Genomic DNA, 23,231 nt, shown 5'->3' with positions numbered 1-23,231 from the left:
CTAGTCCATAATAGTAATACATAGATTTTCCATTCCCTCTGACCTGGGAAGATGTAAGCGTTGTTCCCTTGTCCAGGAGTGAAGACACGGCCGTCACTCAGAGTCACTGGATTAAACGGACTGCCACTGGCAAAAAGACATCTACCCTGGAGGACACAGAAGATGAAGGGAAAGAGTGATGGATGGAGAAAGAAAATGATAAAAAGAGGAACTTATTTGATACTATAGCACAAGAACTCAAGTATGTTTAGAACGGTTCAATTTCAGAGTGAGTCAAAAAGAGCAAGGATGAAGGAGCAGTGTTTCCCCTAGAAAAAATTTCAGGCCTGGAGGGATTTCGAAACGTACCCCAACGGCTATGGTGGGGGCCCTCGCTGGCGACGCTAAACTTTTAGCTAACCTGTTCGCATCTATGCTCACAATGGCATCCCAAGTATCATCATACTATTATGGGATGCGATGCGAACAGTTGTATTATGGGATGTGTGTTTCCCAGGAAACAACACGTTGACATGTTTTGTAACAGCACCGCACGCTGGCACGATGCACCTAAAAGAAAACACCAGTGTCAACACCAGTATTATTGTATTGTAATAATATGCCAAAAAGGTGTATTGAAATTTTGGGGAGAGCGGGGGGTGGGGGGGGGGGGGAGATTTGGTTGCAATTTTTTCTGGCCTGGCGGGGGCGCCGTTGGCCTGCCAGGCCTGTAGAATGGTAGGGGAAACACTGAGGAGTGAAGATGCACAAAGGACAGACTCGTTAGAATGTGAAAAAGAAAGAAGAAAAGAGAGACATAAGGAAACTAAATAGCAAAGCGTACATCAGTGAGTGTGTAGGCGTCCTCTGCTGTGCACTCTGCTTTGATGGTGGGGTTGCTCAGGGCGAAGATGATGGGCCGTTCGTTCAGGGTTCCCATGGCCTTGATGACATCATGGGTGAACAGCCGTCCAGCTCCTGACACACCTGAGAGAGGACAGACAGCAAGAACAGTTGGTGCCTCTGTCATTTTCTTCAATAGTTCATAAGGGATCATGTAAAGTGAACTGGTCATTACCACCAAAATAAGTCATGACAGAGTGACGTAATACCATATTTACTTACCAAAGACATTAATCAGTTGATACAAAATGTTGATTTAAAATAATTTCATTACAAAGATCAATACAAAAAAAGTCCAAAGTCTGCAGTAATGAGTAACATCTTTATAAAATCATTTGATGTAATTTGATTGGAAATAAAGAAAAATCGACCAGACTTCTTGACTGCACAGTGATATGATTAGCTCTGAAACAGTGGTCTTATGTGAAACAGTGGTGTGGTATTCAGAAACAACAGACTTCAGAGTGTTCATTGGACTATCAGAACTGAGTATTCAACAAAGCCAAGTAATAAAGTCATATGAATTGATAAAGTTCATCCATTTGGTTTGATCCATCTAATTAAATAAAACACACAAAACATTTTTATTACACCATTCCATTTCTGGTTCTTCTCATACTCCAACTTAAAATTGCACCTTCCAAACAGGACTGTGAAGAGTTACACAGATAGACAGAAGGTCCCTACCGATGATGGCGGTGGGTTTGATGGTGTTGACAGCATCGAGGAAGCTCTGAACACTGCCTGGACTGTCGTGGACAAACACCTCCTGGTTAGCGTCCGTTTCCTCAGCTCTGCCCTGGAGACAGATGAGCAGTGTTATTGTTATTGATCACAATCAATAACAATATAGTCAAACCACAACATGCCAGTTATACACTAACAGTCAGATGGACAGGAAGGCAGGCAGACAGCTACTGTAAGTTCTGGTTATTGTCTGTCTCCTAGGGTCAGACCTAGTCACAATATCGTGAGCTTGGAATTATAAAGTTATATATGACCTCCCCCCCATTCAAATTAAGTTATCCACTTGTTTTTTTTCTCCCATCTTCTCCCCAGTTGTACTTGGCCAATAGATGCCTTTCACAGTGGCCATTTTGACATGGCAAAGCAGGAGAAACAACACAGGTGTAACCGATAACATTGAGATGCTCTATTCCATTTAGGTGTTGCAGTGCCAGGGCCCTCATTAATGTTATTGGTAATTGGTTACACCTGCATTTACCCTGCTTTGACACGTCAAAATGGCTGCTGCAGACCGTCTCTGTCGATCTGGAGAGAGTTGTAGACTAGCACATGCTTCCTCCGATACATATTAGCGCATGGGAGGATCACGCTATTTTCCCAAGTTCCCCTCCCCCCTAAGCTCGAGGGCAACGACCAGGACACATACCCTTAATCCAGCTTCCCACCCGCCACTGACACGGACAATTGTTCCTGTATGGAAGCCAGACCAAGCCAGAGGTAACAAGGGGGCTCGAACCTGTAACTCTGGTGTTGATAGGCAGGGAATCTACCACTGCGCTACCTGGACGCCCATTGGTCATTTTTTTAAACACCCTTTTGGGCACGCAGACAAATTTCCTTTCACCCCTCTTACATTCAACATTAAATCTGTCTCTCTGTACTCACGCACGCACGCACGCACGCACGCACGCACGCACAAACCTTCACTAGTAGCCCATGTTTGTCATACATCCAGATTTTCTGTCTGGCGTCAGCATGGGTCATCCCCATCTCCATCATCGCCATGACAATCAGGTTAGCAATACCCAGGGCAGCCTATGGAGAAATTGACAACATTTACATTTTAAATCTTTTTTGATGGTGCATCAAAAGTAAAAAAGACATTGTGACAGGTTCAACAGATCTTTATAAAAAAAATATCACAAATACATAGGGTCACTTAACTTGATATCATTCTGCTTGCATGAATATTGTTTTGTCTGAACATTCCCTTATTTTAAATTGTGTGTTTCTCCTTAGTTCCTCATGGTTAATCCAGAAAAAAAAGAGCAGGAAGGAGGCAAAGAATGAAACAAATGGGACAGCTAATTAGATGTATGGAAGGACACAGCCTACCTCTCCAGCTCCCAGGAAAAGCACCCTGTGCTCAGTGATGGGCTTGCCGGTGGCTCTCTGAGCTGTTAACAGACCAGCCAGGGCTACGGACGCAGTGCCTGAAAGCACACACACACAGAAATAAGTTGTGCTATACTGAACTGAAATACATTAAACCTAACAAAAAATATAAATAAATACATGTAATATCTTCAATGTTGTCATTGGGAGTGCACTCCTTCAAATACAGATCAACATTGAGACAGAACCATGTCCCATAGTACAACATCTAGAACGTTCTTCTAGTCCCAAGTGAAAAGGGTTATGTGCGAACCTTGGATGTCGTCGTTGAACGTGCAGTACTTCTCCTTGTACCTCCTGATTAAGCGGAAGGCGTTGTGGTTCCCGAAGTCCTCAAACTGGATCAGTGTGTCCTGGCCATATTTCTCCACCACAGCCTCCATGAACTCATCAATCAGATCGTCGTACGCTTGAGAGCGGTCCCTCTTCTGGTACAGGCCCATGTAGAACGGATCCCTGAGGAGGGTCTGAGCGGAGGGCAAGGAGGACATAGAGACATACGTGCACAGGTTGATGAGAGACAATTGAACGTGCAGGATGAAGTTATAGGCGCGCTTCGACCCAAGCAGCCCAGCAGGCTGGTCCGGTGCTCTCAGGAGAGGGCAAGTCTTGGAAGAGAGGCTTTGCATCAAATCCAAAAGTACTGTAGCACACAGATCTGCACAAAACTTTTATTAAACTCAAAGTTCAATAAAAGTTTCTATATACACTTGATCCCTGTGCTACAGTACGTAATTTAACGTGGTTTCTCACTTTCTCTCACACACTTCACAGGTGAAATTCTGTCTCTTTCTTGCACATTTCTGACTTCAATCTCAGAATTTCTGAGTTTTAGTACCCCCCCAGAAGAAGAAGAAGAAAATCTCTTCCGTACACACACACACACACACACACACACACACACGCGCGCGCGTGCATATAAAACAACACACACACAGACTGCGTTCTTACCTCGTTGTCTGTGCCCACGTCTATCACCACTGGCAGACACCTCTCAGGTCTGATGCCTGCACAGGCAGTGTAGAGGCAAAGCTTTCCCACGGGGATGCCCATGCCATAAACGCCCAGGTCGCCTAAACCTAAAATTCGCTCTCCATCAGTTACTACGACCGCCTAGACAGAGAGTGGAGTGTGAAGGAGAGATGCATTAGTAAGCAACACAGCAGATGATAATTTTAAAAGCCACACAACCTAGCTAGGTGGATAAGGGGGGGGGGGGGGGGGGGGGGGGGGGTGTAGGGAGCATGGGAGTGGGGGGCAATCAGATAGACCTTTAGTCATTTCTTTAATCCAGATTTTAATTTCTTCATAGTCGCATGGCCACATCTGCCTATCAGTGTTTCAGTTCTAACATACTCTGGGATAAGTTGGGGTAGATGACCCTCACAGTCTCTTCTAGGTTGTGATAATAGCAATACTCAGGTGGAGGGCTAGGTACTCACTGCAATTTTAGTCTCTGGCCAGTTGTCCAGGATGGAGCGGATGTGTCCTTTGTCACGAATGGAGATGAACAAGCCTCTGGTGAGAGAAACAGGATGGTGGTTCGCTATTTTAAGGTGATCCCCCTGGTGGTCCGTGAAGGCATTGTAGGTGGTCCATGACCATGTATTCAATAATTTCGTAGTATATTTCCACGTATTAATTATTGTTTTGCGAATAATCAAATTCATGCAAATATATACAATTTAATTAGAAAAGCCAAGGTGACTCTCAGGATTAAAATAGTGGCCATCCGGTCTATCCTTGATAGCATGTGCTACCCTGCTTTATGGCACAAGGGATTGGTACATCACATGCTACTACATTAGTATTGTATTAGTGTATTAGTGCTGCTTCTTCTTCTACTGCTTCTGATTTTACTACTAGGACTACTACAACTGCTACTGCTTCTTCATCTTCATCCTACATCTTATCATCACTTGTTACTGCTACAACTACCACCCCTTCATTCTTACTTGGGTCTCCTGAAGATGTGTCCATACTGTGTGCAGGCCAGGCCTACAGTGGGAGTGTAGACTATAGGCATCAGTTCTTCGATGTCTTCCATCAACACTCTATAGAACAGCCTCTCGTTCCTCTCCTGGATGCCCATCAGGTAGATGTACCTGCGTAGGAGGAGGAGGAGGAGGGAAGGGGGAGGAGAAGGAGAGATGATGTTGAGGGGGGGAGAGAGGCGGGGATGGAGAGAAAGAGGAAGGAAGGGCGGAGAGTTGAAGAATAACAAGAGAAGAGTTGTACAACAGGAAAGAGGAAGAGATAATGATTCATTTCACTCTTTGCTGTAACTACACTGCTTCCCTTTTTTTAAGATGATCAGAAGCAGGCCTTTAAATATGCAGGGATAGATAGGATACATTATGAATAACAAATACTTCAAATATCTCCAAAATCCTATCATGTCTACATTGTAGATTGTACCATGCTTTGAGCAGACTACGCTCTTACTTCTCCAGGGGGTCGGTCATCCTTTTGAGGTTATTCTGGAAACGCATAGCCTGAATGTCCTGAGTCTCCACCTTGGGAGGCAGCAGACCATGCATCCCCAAAATCTGTCGCTCCTGTAGGGAGAAGGCCATGCCCTGAGGAGAGAGGGACGCAAAGACAGAAAGAGAGAAGGATGAGTGCTGGTGGCGGTGAGGGGCGTGGCTCACCTAGAACAGGTACCACAAAGGCTTAGTACTTCACGTGGGCGACCCGGGTTCAAATCCGACCCGTGGTCCTTTGCCGCGTGTCGTCCCCTCTCTTTCTCCCCACCTTTCCTGTTTGCTTACTGTCCTATCAAATAAAGGCAAAAATGCCCCAAAAATATTGCTGCCCATAGCTGTGAACAAGAACTTCCAACATGGCCAGCAGAGGGTGCTGGTGGTTACGTCGCTTGAAAGCCCTCCATACAGTATGTATGTGCGTGCGTGCGTGCGTGTGTGAAATGTGAGTCATCATAACAGGGAACACATGGTTTGGTTTAGAGGGAGATGATGTCTAACTGTTGTGGGAGTAATGAGTTGTGGGGCTCCGCTGCCATAATGCCGAGTCATGCTGATGATGCAGTTCACTTCACTCGACTTCACCTAAACCCAAAAGATTCCTCCCACTAAAATGAAAAATGTTGTAAACCCTGGAAGTCCAACTTTTGTCTTTCTCTTTTTTGACTTGAATTGAAACAAACTTTAAATCCTTCAGGGTTTCCCATAGGACATAGGATCTTTACCCTTCTTCAAAACTGTGTTCATGAAATTTTCTGAAACAGATCAGACCCCCTGCCAACCTACAAAAGACTCTTGAATGGTAATGCAGTTTCCAACCCTGTCTGCACATAAATAACACGTCCCAGAAAGCAGTTACAGCCTCGTGTTCCACCACCACTAGACAGAAAAATAGCCTAAGTATTTCCATTGTTTGAATTAATCTCGTGGACAGTGTGATTTAATATACAAACAGCATTACAGACTGTGGCAGGTCTTTGAAACTAGTCATGTATTTCTGTATACTACTGACCAGTCATGATGATGCACTCCGCTCACTCCAGCCAAATAAAGGTCAATGAGTAAAGCAACACGTTGCTGTTTTTGTCTTGTTTCATCACAGTTTGAACAGTCAGATGGTTTTACACAGTGACGGCCAGCTACCCGAACTCAATGAGGAAAGCACACAAACGTGAAAGAGTTCAATGTATTTTAAACACAATGCAAATTTAAGTTCAGTTTCCCCAATGCATAGACTGTTAAACTGGATGCAAACTGCAAAGAGGTAAAATAACAGCATGATTAGTAGGGGTGGGGGGAAAAATCGATACACCATAGTATCGCGATATTTTGCCTGACGATATTGTATCGATATCGCAAAAAAAGAAAAAATGCCGGCCATGCCAGGCCACCAGGCTACTATAAACTGTAGTTCCAAGGCCAGCAGTAAACAAATGGTAGCATATTTTCATTTTGTTTTAACAGTAACAGTTTTATCATAACAGTAATTTACAAATTCACCAGTTACTGAATGGGCTGCACAAGATGTTTTGTGCAAGTGAAGTGAAGTTGCATTGTTCAACTAGAACGACCGCAACGCGGACTTATGCCTCCGCCATTAGTTCATTCTTGAGTCCAAGTGGATGTTGGAGCCAAATTGGAAGAAATTGCATCAAGGCGTTTCTTTGCAGAATTGGATATTTGAGCCAAATGTGAAGAAATTTAGTCAAGGTGTTACTGAGATATGGCGTTACCGAGCTTGAAAATGGCATTTGTTAGGTCACTGTGACCTTGACCTTTGACCTTTGATAACCAAAATGGAATCAGTTCATCCTTGAGCCTAAGTGAATGTTTAAGGCGAATCTGATGAAATTCCGTCCAGGCGTTCCTCAGATATCACGTTAACAAGCTTGAAAATGGCGTTTGAGAGGTCACAGTGACCTTGACCTTTGACCTTTGACCACCAAAATCTAATCAGATCATCCTTGAGCCTAATTGAATGTTTAAGGTGAATGTGATGAAATTCCGTCCAGGCGTTCCTCAGATATCGCGTTAACAAGCTTGAAAATGGCGTTGGAGAGGTCACAGTGACCTTGACCTTTGACCTTTGACCCAATAAAATCTAATCAGATCATCCTTGAGCCTAAGTGAATGTTTAAGGCGAATCTGATGAAATTCCGTCCAGGCGTTCCTCAGATATCGCGTTAACAAGCTTGAAAATGGTGTTCGAGAGGTCACAGTGACCTTGACCTTTGACCACCAAAATCTAATCAGATCATCCTTGAGCCTAAGTGAATGTTTAAGGCGAATCTGATGAAATTCCGTCCAGGCGTTCCTCAGATATCGCGTTAACAAGCTTGAAAATGGCGTTCGAGAGGTCACAGTGACCTTGACCTTTGACCTTTGACCACCAAAATGTAATCAGATCATCCTTGAGCCTAAGTGAATGTTTAAGGCGAATCTGATGAAATTCCGTCCAGGCGTTCCTCAGATATCGCGTTAACAAGCTTGAAAATGGCGTTCGAGAGGTCACAGTGACCTTGACCTTTGACCTTTGACCACCAAAATCTAATCAGATCATCCTTGAGCCTAAGTGAATGTTTAAGGCGAATCTGATGAAATTCCGTCAAGGCGTTCCTCAGATATCGCGTTAACAAACATCCGTACGGACGGACGGACATCCGTACGGACGGCCGTACGTACGTACGGACGGACAACCCGGATCCATAATGCCTTCGGCCTGGCTTCGCCGGCGGAGGCATAAAAACTACCTAAGTACAGTAGTCCACACACACATCCTGTTAAGGTGGACTGTAAGTAGACTGTAACAAACAGTTCAGTTTGTCAGGTGCATGCAACTATGACATGACTTATGAAAGTTGTTGGTCTGTCTACTTGACAATGTTGCTGCAATAAAATGGTTGAAGTCAGACTGGAAAATTGTTCTTATATAAACCAGATGTTGAAAGTTTTCCTTTGGGGACATCATTTGCAGTTGAAAAAGTAACAAATCGCAATATATCGAAATATCGCAATACTCAATATATCGCAATATTCAATATATCGCAATATCGGCGATATCGCAATACTATCGTATCAAGTATCGTTTTAGTATCGTATCGTGGGCATCTGGTGATTCCCACCCCTATTAGGCCTACTGTATGTTATGTAGAGTGTTTTAATATAGCCCAGTCATTTTATATTTTTCAGACACTAAAGTCTCAATCGAGTATAAGCTAATGGCATTAACATTAAGCGTTATACTTTCATCTGATTACCGAGGCTACCTTTCAAATGGTCACAACTGCAATGAGCAATCCACAGATGCGCTGTGTCACAGGTGCAATGGATTATGCTCACTACAGTTCACCAACATGCTTTTAGCACTTGGCAGCAGATGGTTTGAAAACTACATCTGCAGCTTCATGCATCACAGGACTCAAAGTTATTCCAGAGCAAAGTTTTACTTGGCAGGTCGCCCAAATAAATACTGATGGACACAGTGTGCATACAGCTTCCATGCATGTGTCTAGAGATGTCAGTCAGCTCATTATGACTAGTTTAGCTGTAGGCTGTGTGGAGCTATTTAGCCAACATCACGTCTACAGGGACGCCCAGTGTAGAGAGACCGTCCTCCAAGCAGGGAAACCGCGGGTCCCACTCCTCTGTACTGACGACAAGTACCTGTGAGACTGGAAGTGACCCTCGGAGTAGAAGTATGTTTATTCCTATTCACTTGTACTTTCAATGTATGCTTCTGAATATTTCAAAAATCTAAGTGTCTTTTGGATAGACTAAAGTGACACGTATCGTTTAAGCTTCAATGCATTGCATACCTTATATTATATCCATGTATGGTATGAAATGCCTAAGCTCACTCACTGTATCAATTACACAGTTTCAAAAGAAGAACCGGCCAACAGGATGGAAGCAGTTCATCATCACATAGCAGAGCTGGTGGGCGGGGCTACAGCAACACATCTGTAGAAAGGGGGAGGGGCAGAGCAGCGAGCCTTCTCATGGTCCACAGTTTATGTTTAGAAGTGGCTTATGACACATGTAACAGCAGCAGTCTTGTGTTTGGCTCTGGACTTCTGGTGACCTTTCTATTCTTCTATTCAGTGTTTCCACTCAATTCAATGAACTGCAACAGCCAACCACTGGTGGAAAACTAGACCTACTTCCCTACTAGAAAACAATGACAGTATAGATCAAAGAAAAACACAAATGAAAAAAAAAAGTCCTGGGTTTATTTGTGACTATAGAGAATGGATGCAGCAATTACGAGATGTCACTATACTAACTGTGCTTTAAAGCTGCAGTATCAATGCTAGTTCTATGCTGTTTGAATGCAGCCTTGTGTTTGCACAGGTTTGCGCGTGCCAAAACCTCTCACCAGAGTGAATCACACATTCCTTTTCCACTGTGTGAGTCTATTTGTCTTCCCTTGCCTGCAACTTGCACAAATGACCTCAAAACACCAGGGAAACTCCATAGTGCTGCCTGCCTGTTACCATAGCACAGTGTGTCATTATAATCTAAGAAAGCAAATTAAAATTCTTAGCATGACATAACAAATGTCGTAGTAGATTAATGATTTTTAATCAATATTGTGAATATTGTGAGGGAAATAAGTAATGAATCACTCTGGCAAGCACAAGGCTTGTGCCACTTAGCCTACTTTATATCATTACATAATTGGTGTAGATTGAGAACAAATGGAGTGACACAACATTGCAAACATGTTCATAAATGCTGCCATCAGCTTACACACCATGTCTTTTCAAATGCTCATCTTGGCTCTCTCCCTAACACACACATGCTTTGCACACGAGTGTTTGTCTTTGCCATTGAAAAGGGTGGGGTGAGCCACATTGCAGAGGAGATGCCACCCCACCTGAAAAACAACAACCGTTTATAGTTGAGTAAAGCACATTTTGAATGCTGAGTGAGTGAGTGTACATGCACAGTGCCCAGTGCCCACATGTGCACCCATGTACAAACACCATCAACCATGAAGCCACCCATTGGTTAGGTTTGGAAGCCTGTGGCCCCCTCGGGGTTCTTGCGCAGCTCGCGCAACACGGCACAGGCTGGGACCGGGGGGGGTTTCCCAGAGCCGCAGCTCCGCCTGCTATTGGTCTGTGATCGACAAACTGCGTGTTCACTGGACAGGCGACCTGTCAATCACCCCCAAAACATGGTCGTTTTAATAGTCTATTTTACTCTAAACAGGTGAGTTATATGAAAATCTCCCCCCCCCCCCCGTACAGTTGTTATGAAAGGTGAAAGTTGATATAGAGCAAAACTGTGTTTTGAACCAGGCTGTAAACATGCTTTTTTTTATATATATATAATTGGGCATTTTTGCCTTTATTTAGATAGGACAGTAGGCAGACAGGAAAGGTGGGAAGAGAGAGGGGATGAGATGCGGCAAAGGACCTTGTGGGTTGGGTGGGGTCGGATCCGAACCCGCGTCGGCCGCGTGAGGGACTGAGCCTCCGTGGCGTGCTACCAGGTGAGCCACGGGTGTAAACATGCTTAATCCTGTTTTAAAGACGGGCATTTTAACATGGGGGGTGAACGGGGAACGATTCCCTTCTGGAGCGAGCCTCAAATGGCCATTCGAGGAACTACAGCTTTCAGTATCACTTCCGCAGTTTTCTCTGTAAAATCCCAAGCTTGCCGCCTGACAAACACTCACACTCTGTCTCACACTCACACACGCGCACCCACCCACCCACCCACCCACACACACACACACACACACACACACACACACACACACAGTAGTCCACTCACCTTGTTGGTGCGAGGGTTGAGCATGAGGGGCTTGCCCTTCTCTTTGGTGTGTGCCCATCTGCAAACAGAGACACAGGACCGCAGGGTGGAGGCGGTCCTCAACCTGGACAGCATGCTGGACAGTCACTGGTCTCTTAGCTGCACTGGAAACAAAGCCTCTGAGGAGGAAAAGAGAAACTAAATGACAGACTAAACTGGACTGGTGTTTTTCAGAGACTGGGTTGACACCGAGAGTAGGGCCGTCTGAAGATTAAAATGAGCTCACAAATGTCTGCTGTGGAGGCGGTTGTTCTGAGGATGCCAGAGCTTACCCTTGAGCCGTATGTAGGTTTATTAAAAATAATAATCATAAGCTAGTTGAACCAGCTGGGCATATGCTTCACCACAAAAGTAGGTGGGAGGTAGAATGCACGCCGCCTAGCATAGAAATGATACCAGTTCCCCACCTGGGTGTAGCACTAAGTGTGGGTGTAAATGTTACGCCTACCTCGGTAGGTGTATCTGTTGGCAAGGTGCCATTTGTAAAGATAACACAACAGGGGATATCTTACAAGGAGGCATGGAAATAATAATACAAAGCCCTATCTTACACGTATGAGCTTTCCAAAAAGAAATCCATATAAGCTAAAACAACGGGGGAAGAGGAGAAGAAGAAAAAAGCTTTTATAAACAAACTTAAAGTTGTGTTTGAAGGCCAGAGCAAGAATGAGAGAGAGTGAGAAAGCAATGTGGCAAAAATGGAGGAGATCATGACCATAAAGCAAACATTTATTGTTAGCCATCCCTTCATAGTTAGTACTAGTGTCCTCTAGTAAGAGAGTGGCGTCAGCGGAGGACCAAAATGCGAGACTCATTAGCCAATGAACAGCCAGGAATGGGTCTCGCGCTACTTTTGCATGCGAAAATAAAGCCGATAATGTACAATTTGATTCATTTCAAGCGATGAAAAACCCTTTCAAAGTACAACACTGTCTATTTGCAACTCGACAGTGCTGCTTTTTTTACTCAAGAGTTCCACTTTCTACTTCCTGGAAAAAAACTGGTCCATTGGAGTGAATGGAGATGTCCGAACTCTTCTATTATACGGCTCTGGTTAGTACCTCACAAGAGTCAAAAATGGGATGTATGTGGCTGCAAGTGAAGCTATTCCCGGGTGTAAAAGATAGTTCAAGTTATTGCTTCATAGCTAAACTAGTACACACTTTGCTTCTGAGAATCCAAATCTGACCTTTCAAAGTATGACATCATCAACACCCTCACTACGTCAATTTTCTATATTACTGCACATGGCTACTTTTTCATCAATTAATACAAGCAGTCAGTGCTTTAAAATGCGATTGTCAACATACATTTTAAACATAAGCGTTTCATCTGTCAACGATTCGATGCATCTTATAAACGATTAATCTTGACCTCCCCCCCCCCATCAAGTCGACTCATCATCAGTAAAGACTGTCAGGCACAGAAGCCCACTATAGAGACACTGCATGAAATAGGCCACGCCCATCATGGGGGAAAGCTCTCCATTCAGCTCCATACACCAGCGTCATTTTCCTTGAATTAAACATAGCTAAAAGCTGTTGTGTGGTGGGCTGCGCAGACAACAAATGTAAAAAATCAGCAATTAAAGTTTTTTTGTACTCCCGAGCAAAACAAGGAAGCCATTGAACCGCATGACACTGCCACATGCAGGATTACAAGCGATAACATCAGTGAAGTCATTAATCTGGATGTGTGGAGAGAAGTAATTTAGTGTGTAATCTGAAAAACAAAGCCTTGAAAAGATTGCCATAATCCTTTATGCAATAAGCACGAAAAGAAGAAACGGAAATAAACACACGCTCAGAACAAGACACAGTGCATCCTGGTCAGGCCATTAGACAGAAGACAAGGACGGGAACATGTAACAGGTTGGGAGAAAGGTTAAGCTCAAAATGTTGGAAATGCGTCCATTACCACACCTCAGTATTGACTATATTAGTCTATATTACTTCTACAGACCAAATCTGCAACAACAACAAAAAGTCAATGATTTTGACTATTTGTGTGGTACTTCTTTCACTGTGATGATGTCTGATGTCTGATGTGACATCACATTGATTTACAAGCGCAGCTACAATGGAGTTTAATGGGAACATTTTTCAACTATCTAAAACATCTACCGTACTGTATGGTAAATGTAAGGTATCAGTCCTTCAGAATCAAAGAAAATGTGTTTCATTCTAGACTACCTATTTGGCATCTATGTTGAAAAATCATACAAGGAGAAATCCATTGTAGAAGAGGCAGAGGTACACGTTTTTCCACCGACACAGTTCGCATCAATGGTCCATAATGCAACTCGACCACAAAACATGCTGCATTTTTAGTAAGAGACCTGACACCCACTCCCCATTTACACCTGCCATTAAAATGTGATCTGTATCTGGATAAAGAAACACTCATTGTTGATGCAACGTGTAAACACGTCGTGATCAGTATGTGATCGCATCTGCCTGACCACATCTGGATCTCTTAACACCCCATTTATTTTACACCTGGTTTTTAAATGTGACCCATTTCCAGATAACTTATCCAGATTCAGGTCGCATTTAAAAACCAGGTGTAAATGGGGTGTCACTTGTGGAAATGACTAACTGAAGTAGAAGTGGATATAACAAAAAGCTAAATTACAACAATTCGACACAACATAGTCCTTGAATGCAGTGAATATCTGAGATTGATAACTATGTGTAAGAGTGAATATCACAGATTGAGAACTGTGTGTAAGAGAGTGAATATCACAGATTGAGAACTACTGTGTGTGACTGTGTGGAATTTTCCTTTGTAGAGTGAGTCATGTCACATGTCAGGCACAAGCACTATCACTTCGCATGAGGGCCTCTATCCTACTTGTAGCTGCTGCTGGTTGGCCTGGAATAGGCTCAGTCATTGTAACTGGTATGTCATGCGTACTAACTCACTAGAACGCTGGTTTATTGCTATATTGTGTTGTGTTGTCCTATGCTGGGTGCAGAAAGAGGCCAGTCACAGCTCGCTTGATGTGCCTTTGTATAAGTTACAGACACTATAGTGTACAGTCTAGCTTTTGGTTGTATTGAACAAGGATATTGGTTGTTGCTCCCCAAACTAAGGCGAACAGTAGCAAAACCCTGCCATCCTTCTACAAAGCCAATACGTCAATAAACAACAGTTCATTTCAGCAATAAATACCACATTGCACCAGCATCGCCCTGTCAGAGAAAGAGCAGAGTCACAGGAGAGGAGGATCACAGGAGCAGAATCACAGGAGATGGGAAAATTTCTCAAGCCAGCTGTTGTCAAGTGTAGTTCCTGCTCACTTTCTTATGTCTCATTAACTGTGTTATCTAGTGTAAATTCCTTTCACAATTGCACTGATAGCAGGCCTTGTTTGGAAACAGGATCTGCCTCAGAGGAAATGAAACTGGACCTGGCTCTAAGTTATTTGGGGAACAGAAACATGTGCATCACTGCATGCAATTTCTATTTTAAAAGCTCTTCAACAAATCTTCCATGCTGGCCTAAGGCTGAGCAAAAAAGCTGTGGTTTAGCGATAAAGGCTAGCAGAACTCCGATGGAATAACTTGTTTTTTTTCCTATTTAAGCATGATTTACATCAGCTTCTACATCAGCTAACCCTATAGGCTGTCTGACCACACCTCAGTGTCTACATCAGCTAACCCTATAGGCCAGGGGTGGGCAATTATTTTTCATGGGGGGCCACATGAGAAACCCAGATTGTTGCCGGGGGCCGAACAAATATTGTCATGCCGTAACCCATGGATGGGTAACTTTGATGATAGAGAGGGCCACAAAAAATGTATTCGCTACCAGGTTTTGCTGAGGGCCGAACGGGGCCAGCGTGAAAAATTTGGTGCATTTGAAGCCACGTTTAGAGGAATAACTAATTTTAAATTAACAGTTGTGATGTCATTATTCAGTCTTAACCACCAATATTTCATCCTTTTCTCACTCACTCCTATGTCACCACCTGCTCTCAGGGCTTGAAATTAAGTTTTTTGACCACCTGCCAATATGGCTGCTAGATTTTAAAGTTACCAGCCAATTAGAATTTCCACTAGCCAAAATGTTTTTCTTGAAATAAATCAGAATATGAGTGGGTTAATTTAAGCATAAGTATCAGTAAGTGGCCCTGGATAATCAAAGAGGGTCACACAAACAAAAATGCAGTCTTGAAGCTAAATAAATCCAAAACCAATGAGTTAATTATTTAAATTTCTAATTCAATGTAGCCTTTTAGTCATAAAGATTATTGAAAGATATTCCATATTCCAGACTGAAATGCTATAACAGAAGTGGAGTATTGGCCAGAATGACATGAACATTTGGACATTTATTCAGCGGGTATCTTGCATGTTGCGTTCAGGTGCACTGTGTAAAAAAAAAAAAAAAAAAAAAAAAAAATTTTTTTTTTTTTTGCAATTCCATGGCGGGCCACACAGGTGGCGTCCGCGGGCCGCATCCGGCCCGCGGGCCGTAATTTGCCCATGTATGCTATAGGCTGACTACACCTCAATGTCTACATCAGCTAACCCTATAGGCTGACCACACCATGGAAAAGGCCTAATGACATAATCCCATTGAATGATTTGGAAGTGGAAACTGAGCTCAGGTGGCTAGCTATAGAACAAGGCCAAGGCCAGTTAATGGCAAACTGCCTTTGCTGGATTTGATGATTCCCTGTATTTAATCACCCTACATTTGTTTGGTATGAATAAAACAAAACCGGATGATGAACTTCAATTGATCTTAATACTTATTTGCAAATGTGGGGGTTAATTTCCTGTTAGTCTGCACGAGTCTTGGTCTTGGAGCAAATTGTCTGATGAATGAATTTTCTTTTACAAGCGTACTAGTGTAGCCAACTAATCTTGTAATATGCTTATGAGCACAGCACATCTCCAGGAAACATTACTAGAAAGCAGAGCTAAGCCAGAGCCAAATAGGCCGGCTTGTATATAAATAACAAGCAGTGAGAACAATCAGCAGACGTTTTATACTCAGTTGATTTTATATTTAGAGGGAGGAGCAGCTGGAAGACAGTGTGAATTCCAGCCTATTTCCGCTGAATGGCTGGTAAACATTATACTTTGGCCTTGTGGTTTCCTCACCTTTTCTTTATGCAACTACGACTAGCATGCCTAATACAACTTTTCAACGCATAACTGATTTTGCAGGCTACTTCTTAATTGAGTAATATGAGTATTTTCATTAGCTTCTAGCCTTAAAGACAAACTGAAATTAGCATCACTAAAGGTCGAGCAGCCCCGAGGAATTGAATGTTCATTCCTACCGGGAATCAAACTCACTTTTGAACAACTGCTCCCCGTATTATGTTCCGCCCGACTGCCCCAATATTAAGGAAGCAAGATGGATGCTTTCAAAATGAAGTTTAATTGTGACTTTAACTGACATTGGATGGATTTTTGTAGAACAACAATGGCTACCCTTTTTAATTAAAACGTTCTAGTTAGTTATCTGCATCCCACTTTTGGTTCCCAGTCCTAGTTTTAGCGTACTTTAGCCCCAATAGTTAAGATGAAGTCATTCTGTATTTTGGGGGGGGCTAAAACCTCTTTGAGGGGCGGTAAAAATTCCGCTATGCTGTAAAAAAAAAAAAAACTGTTCAGACGCAACCTAGCAAGTAAGTGTGATGCCATTATCATACTTTGTCCATCAATGAAGGGAACCAACTCAAATCTAGCATGTGGACTTCCTCAATGTAGAACAAAAATTATAGTAAACTGGTCATCTAACATAGAAATAATTTGATATTGACTGAACTAGACATAATGCAATCACTATGGGTTTCAATCAGGAAATGGCTAAGTAAAGGGAAAGTCACTCCTCTCTTTTATATCCGGTGTGCAGCCTCTCTAATCTAACAAGTAAGCAACCACCCACACACTGTGTAGCATTATTATGGTTATTACAGGGAGCAGAGTACACTGGCAGAAACACACATAAGTAGTTCAGACAGTACATAGTGTCATTATTCAATGTGTCATTATTATTCAAGGTGTGGCTTTAGTGACAGTTGTAATTTTTTTCTCTCACTCACACACAGACAGACAATATTGTCATATCGCCTTTCATCCGCATCTATCTATCTATCTATCTAATATCGATTTATCTATCTATCCATCTATCTATCTATCGGGCAATGTTAGTCTGTCTGTTTCAATTTTGGCCCCACTGATGATGTTATTCATAAGCATTCATTTGTGACATCAATGATTATGTCATAGGGCATTGTGACATGATCAGTGATGTCATAAGAGCAATGGTGGGGGGTGACGTTAGTGAACATAACGACAGAGATTACACTAAACACTGAGTACTATGTGGGGGGGGGGGGCGATAGTGGTGAGACAAGACAGTAGACAGAGACAGCACACAAACAAGAATGGGGGGAGGGAGCAGAGGGACTAAGGGAAGGCGGTGGAAAAGAGATGGGTTTTGAGGCGGGAGTGGAAGACTGTGAGGGACTCTGAGGTTCTGATTTCTTGGGGAAGGGCGTTCCAGAGTCTGGGAGCTGTCCGAGAGAAAGCTCTGTCCCCAAAGCTGCGGAGTTTGGACTTGGGGGTGGAAAGGAGGTCGGCTGAGGAGGATCTGAGGGACCGGGAGGGTTGGTAGGGGGAGAGGAGGTCTGTGAGGTAAGGGGGGGCCAGTTGATGAAGGGCTTTGTAGGTGATGACCAGGATTTTGTAGTTGATGCGGAAGGAGATGGGAAGCCAGTGGAGTTCTTTGAGGACAGGGGTGATGTGGTGCCAGGATTTGGTGTGGGTGAGGAGTCGAGCTGCTGCGTTCTGAACCAGTTGGAGTCTATTGATGAGGGTGGAGTTGATGCCATGAAGGAGTGAGTTGCAGTAGTCCAGGCGGGAGGAGATGAAGGCGTGAATGAGTTTCAGCAGTGGAGTGTGAGAGGGAGGGGCGAATTTTGGCAATATTACGGAGGTGGTAGAAGGAGGATTTGACAATTTGACGGATGTGGGGTTCAAGGGAAAGGGTGGGGTCGATGATGACGCCGAGATTGCGTGCCTGGGAGGAAGGGGAAACAGTGGTGTTATCGATGGTGAGGGAGGGGTTGTTGGTTTTGGAGAGAGTGGACTTGGAGCCGATGAGGAGAAGTTCTGTTTTATCACTGTTGAGTTGTAGAAAGTTTTCTTGCATCCAGGATTTAATAGCAGACAGGCAGGAGTTGATGTGGGAGAGGGGTGGGTTGTGGGGGGAGGTGGTGCTGAGGTAGATCTGGGTGTCGTCGGCATAACAGTGAAAGTCCAGGTTGAAGTGACGGAGGATCTGACCGAGGGGGAGGATGTAAGTGATGAACAGAAATGGACCGAGTACAGAACCTTGGGGGACACCATGTGAGACTATAGAGGGAGCAGAGGAGTGGTTGTGTAGGGAAATGAACTGAGAACGGTTGAGAGGTAGGAGTGAATCCACCTGAGTGCAGTACCTTCGATACTAGGGATGTTCATTTTGAAAAATTTCCAAAATCGATAATCGGTGAGAATTAACGATCAATTATCGATTATCGATTTTATTAATACTTTCAAATTTTCAATATTTTCATTTTTTTTTTTTTTTTTTTTTTTTTTTTTTTAACAAAATGAATGCCTATGGCAGAAAATACGAAAGACAACGTGTTCTCCTCAATGAACTCTTTATTTCAATGTGTCTCCTCTCCAACACTGCTGTCCCGGGCGCATGCCGGTGTGAATTTCTCATGTTTAAAACAGTTTTGTTGGCACAAAGGCCCGTGCCCAGCCAGAAAACTAGAGACTATATGAAGCTCCACCTCACGTTAGTCGGATGTGCAATGGAGTGGGGCGAGGAGGAACGAATTCCACCCAAACCTAGTCCAAAAAAAAAAAAAAAAAAAAAAAAAAAAAAAATTTTTTTTTTTTTTTTAAATAATTAAAAAATCGATCCAAATGCCACAGGATCGATTCCAATCCTTAACGATCGATTATCGATTTTCGATAATTGATGAACATCCCTATTCGATACCGAGATCTTCCAATCTGGAGAGCAGGATGTTATGGTTCACGGTATCGAAGGCTGCACTCAGGTCGAGGAGGATGAGGATGGTGAGGGATCCGGAGTCGGCAGAGGTGAGGAGGTCGTTGAAGACTTTAATGAGTGCTGTTTCAGTGCTGTGGAGGGGGCGGAAACCAGATTGGAGGGGTTCGAATAAATCATTGGAGTGCAGGTGGTGTTGAAGTTGGGTGGCTACTATGCGTTCCAGGGTTTTTGAGAGGAAGGGGAGGTTGGAGATAGGCCGGTAGTGATTGAGGCAGGATGGGTCAAGACCGGGTTTCTTCAGGATGAGAGTGACAGCAGCAGTTTTGAAAGCAGAGGGGACAGTGCCATGGGAGAGTGAGGAGTTGAAGAGGTTTGTGAGGTAGGGGCAGATGACAGGAAGGCATGATTTCAGAAGGGGGTGGGGAGGGGGTCAAGGGAGCAGGTTGTGGGTTTGGATGAGCTGATGAGTTTGGAGACGGTGGAGGCAGTGACAGGGGTGAACCGGGAAAGACGGCGGTGGGGGGGGAGGCTAGGAAAGGCAAGCGGGATGGAGAGGAGAGAAGCAGGGGTAGGGGCAGCTGGGGGGGACAGAGGGGACAGTGATTGGTAGATGGTGGTGATTTTGTCAGCAAAGAATTGAAGGAAGGCAGTGCATTGTTCAGATGAGGAGGTAGGGAAGGCGTCGGTACGGGGCTTGAGGAGGCTGTTGACGGTGGAAAAGAGGGTTTTGGGATTACGGCTGGGGTCGTTGATGATGGAGGAGAAATAGGCAGACTTGGCGGCAGTGAGGGCATCTTTGTAGGTTGAGAGGTGGAGTTTGTAGGCTTCGAGGTGAACGGTGATGTCATCATCACTGATGCGAAGTTGAGCAATATGTGCTGCGCATGCTGAGCTGCGGGCGAGGTGATGTCATGCCAATAGGGGTGAGGCCAAGCAGCAGCCGAGCTGCGGGCGAGGCCGCGTCATCAGTGACATCATTATTATTGACCAAAATCCATCAGTGATGTCATAGCACTGATGATGTCATAGGCATTGTGACATCATCAGTGATGTCAAAAAAGAGCAGTAGCGAGCACACTACAAAATAAAGTAAATGAAGGTCCAGGGCCAAGGTAGAAACTTAAAAAGGAGAAAAGGCCAGCACTCCAGAATGTCCTTTATGCGTTTAATAAGGTCTTGTTTCAGCAGGTAGCCTTCATCAGCGATGTGAAACTGATGAAGGCTACCTGCTGAAACGCGTACGTTGTTGCTGTGCTGTACAAGACCTTATTAAACGCATAAAGGACATTCTGGAGTGCTGGCCTTTTCACATCATCAAGTCAAGTCTAGTTTATTTATATAGCCCTAATTCACAAGCATCAGTGATGTCATAGGCATTGTGAAGTCATCAGTGATGCAAAGTTGCGCAATTGTGTGCTGCGCATGCCAATAGAGCAGGCGATAGTGCGCTGTGCATGCCAATAGCGCAGGCGAGGCCACACAGCGGCCAAGCTGTGTGCGGCGACCCCGCGCAGCGGGTATGGGGCCGAAACCCTATTGTAACAAAAATACCGAGAGCAACGTGTCCTACCGTTGACAATCATAGCATATCTATCTAGCACAAAATTAAATTACATGGCTTCAGACAGGCTATTCCTGTTAGCTGTGTATGCAACACTTGACCTTTGGTGACATTTGAATGAACTGGTTATTTTGGAAGTGGTGGAGCTGTCTACGACAGGGGGTCCGCAACTTATTCATTTCAGGACCCCCAAAAAGATGTGCATTCACTATCCGAGAAGAATCGATGTTTTGGCTTGACAGTTGTCTGCACTTGTGGTGATAACCACAGTGGGGAGAGTAAAACCTTTACAATGACAGGAGACCAGGAGCATCAGCATTGTGGGAGTGAAACACTGGACGTTACTGTTGAATGAGAATGACAAAATACTATTTTTTAGATCTAGATAAACAGAATGGATTATATAACTGGCAGTCATGACTTGCAGGATCAAGCATGACAGGTTAAACGGTCTGAACCAGGCAGCTCCAATGGACAGCCAATTAGCTAGCTTAGCACCCTCACAGACAAACAGCCACACACACAACTGACAGCTACTGTACTAACGTTAGCAAACGATTAGCTAAGAACAGAACACGCGATGTCGTGCTCCAGCTTCCACGGCACGAATAGCTTGTCAAAAGCCCCCGGCAACGCTATTTATAAAGGTTTCCCGTGTTGGCACAACTGACATGAAAGCGTAGCACTTGTTATAGAGATGTTCATCCTAAAGACTAGCATGCTGCTGCTACTCACATGTTCAGCCACTAACTAGTTGACTCAGAAAAGGAAAAGACGAGTGATGACACATTAACGTTACAGACTTGTAATCGTTGGAGAAAAACGAGTAACCTTACCTCCGCTTGAATAATAATTAATACACGGTTGTGCTTTTCCCTGGTAGTTTACAGTTTATAGAGCATATTTCTATAAGATTTCAGGGGACAACAACCGCAGTCTGGCCGCTTCGTATGTCCCTTGCACAGTCAATGGTCCTTTGACAGCAGCGTCAGATACGAGTGGTGGAGAGATGTGGGAGTGTGGAGGAACCTAGCCACTCAGCCAATCACATGCCAGCATTTCCTCCTCAGCTACCGACAGCTCCTCAGCTAAAGACATGCGCAAGAGGTTTTTGAGAGACCCCCCCCCCCCCCCCCCCCCCACACACACACACACACACACACACACACACACACACACACACACACACACACACACACAATGTATATACACACACATAGGCTACAGTGTATATATACACACAGTATATATATACACAGTATATATACACTAGGGCTGTCAATCTCCCTCTATAATCAAATTCGAATTTCAGTGCTTTATACATTTTAATATTCGAATTATATTCGAATATTTTAATTAATTTTTAATTGAATTAAAAAAAAATATATATATTTTTTTTTGGTCTGAGTGAATTGTTGTCTTCTCTTATGTTATGTTCTGATTCTAAATATAGCTGAATCTTTGGGTTTGACCAAGTAAAACTTTTTCTAAGCATTTTACCAAATGTAGATGGAAAAGTGAATGGTGGATGAATATTCAAAATAATATTAGGCTTATCACAAATAGTCCAGCAATGATGTTTATTTAAGAAAACATGTTCCTTGTACAATGTACATACATTCATTGCATTAGAAAATAGGTCAGATAACCAGAGCTTAGTTAATATTCATCAGTGATGTATTGGTGCTGTCTGAAATGCTAAAATAAAATAATTGATAATAAAAAAAAGACACAGCCTTTGTTTGAGCTCCTTATCAATAAACAAATAAGTAAACTTTGCCAAAACAACAATGAGCCATGAACAAAAAAAAATCAGTCACGTATTGCACTTAAGAGCTACAGGTTTACATTCAGTATAGCAGCTTCAACAGTCAACTTCAGTTAACAATGAATGAACATACATTTTAAGAGCTACAGGTAGGTTTACATCAGTATAGCAGCTTCAACAGTCAACTTCAGTTAACACTCTTTTCTTCAAGTATGTTGTCAGAACTTGTCACTGTTCTAGTGTTCTAAGAAAAAGAAGAAAAAAAAGATTTGTTTAAAAAAAATAATAATAATCGAATTTCGTTCATATTTATTAAATTCGAATAATATTCAAATATCAAAATTTGTTTCAACAGCCCTAATATACACATATATATATATATATATATATACACATACATATACATATATATACATATACATATACATATACATATACATATACATATACATATATATATATATATATATACATACATACATACATACATACAATATATATATATATATTACAGTTATAGCAATATAAGTTTAAGGTTTTC

At 43.2% G+C, this 23,231-nt stretch overlaps 1 protein-coding gene across 1 annotated transcript in view; it reads right to left on the bottom strand.

The window, feature by feature from the left end:
• The window catches only part of me2 (malic enzyme 2, NAD(+)-dependent, mitochondrial), a 28,296-nt gene extending 6,416 nt beyond the window's left edge, over positions 1-21,880 (bottom strand). Inside the window, exons 1-12 of the mRNA XM_083643896.1 lie at positions 21,759-21,880; positions 11,289-11,446; positions 5,470-5,603; positions 4,980-5,129; positions 4,467-4,542; positions 3,976-4,137; positions 3,278-3,491; positions 2,965-3,062; positions 2,551-2,664; positions 1,570-1,681; positions 824-966; positions 44-146 (exon numbers count right to left, since the gene is read on the bottom strand). Of these exons, the coding sequence (XP_083500022.1) occupies positions 44-146; positions 824-966; positions 1,570-1,681; positions 2,551-2,664; positions 2,965-3,062; positions 3,278-3,491; positions 3,976-4,137; positions 4,467-4,542; positions 4,980-5,129; positions 5,470-5,603; positions 11,289-11,402 (1,420 nt within the window). The 5' untranslated portion in view covers positions 11,403-11,446; positions 21,759-21,880. The remainder of the gene's footprint in view (positions 1-43; positions 147-823; positions 967-1,569; positions 1,682-2,550; positions 2,665-2,964; positions 3,063-3,277; positions 3,492-3,975; positions 4,138-4,466; positions 4,543-4,979; positions 5,130-5,469; positions 5,604-11,288; positions 11,447-21,758) is intronic.
• Positions 21,881-23,231: the final 1,351 nt, after the last annotated feature.

Source organism: Poromitra crassiceps (assembly GCF_964638095.1).
Source record: "Poromitra crassiceps genome assembly, chromosome: 10".
In the NCBI taxonomy this organism is placed as follows: Eukaryota; Metazoa; Chordata; class Actinopteri; order Beryciformes; family Melamphaidae; genus Poromitra; species Poromitra crassiceps.
This window is presented reverse-complemented; position numbering and strand designations above follow the sequence as displayed.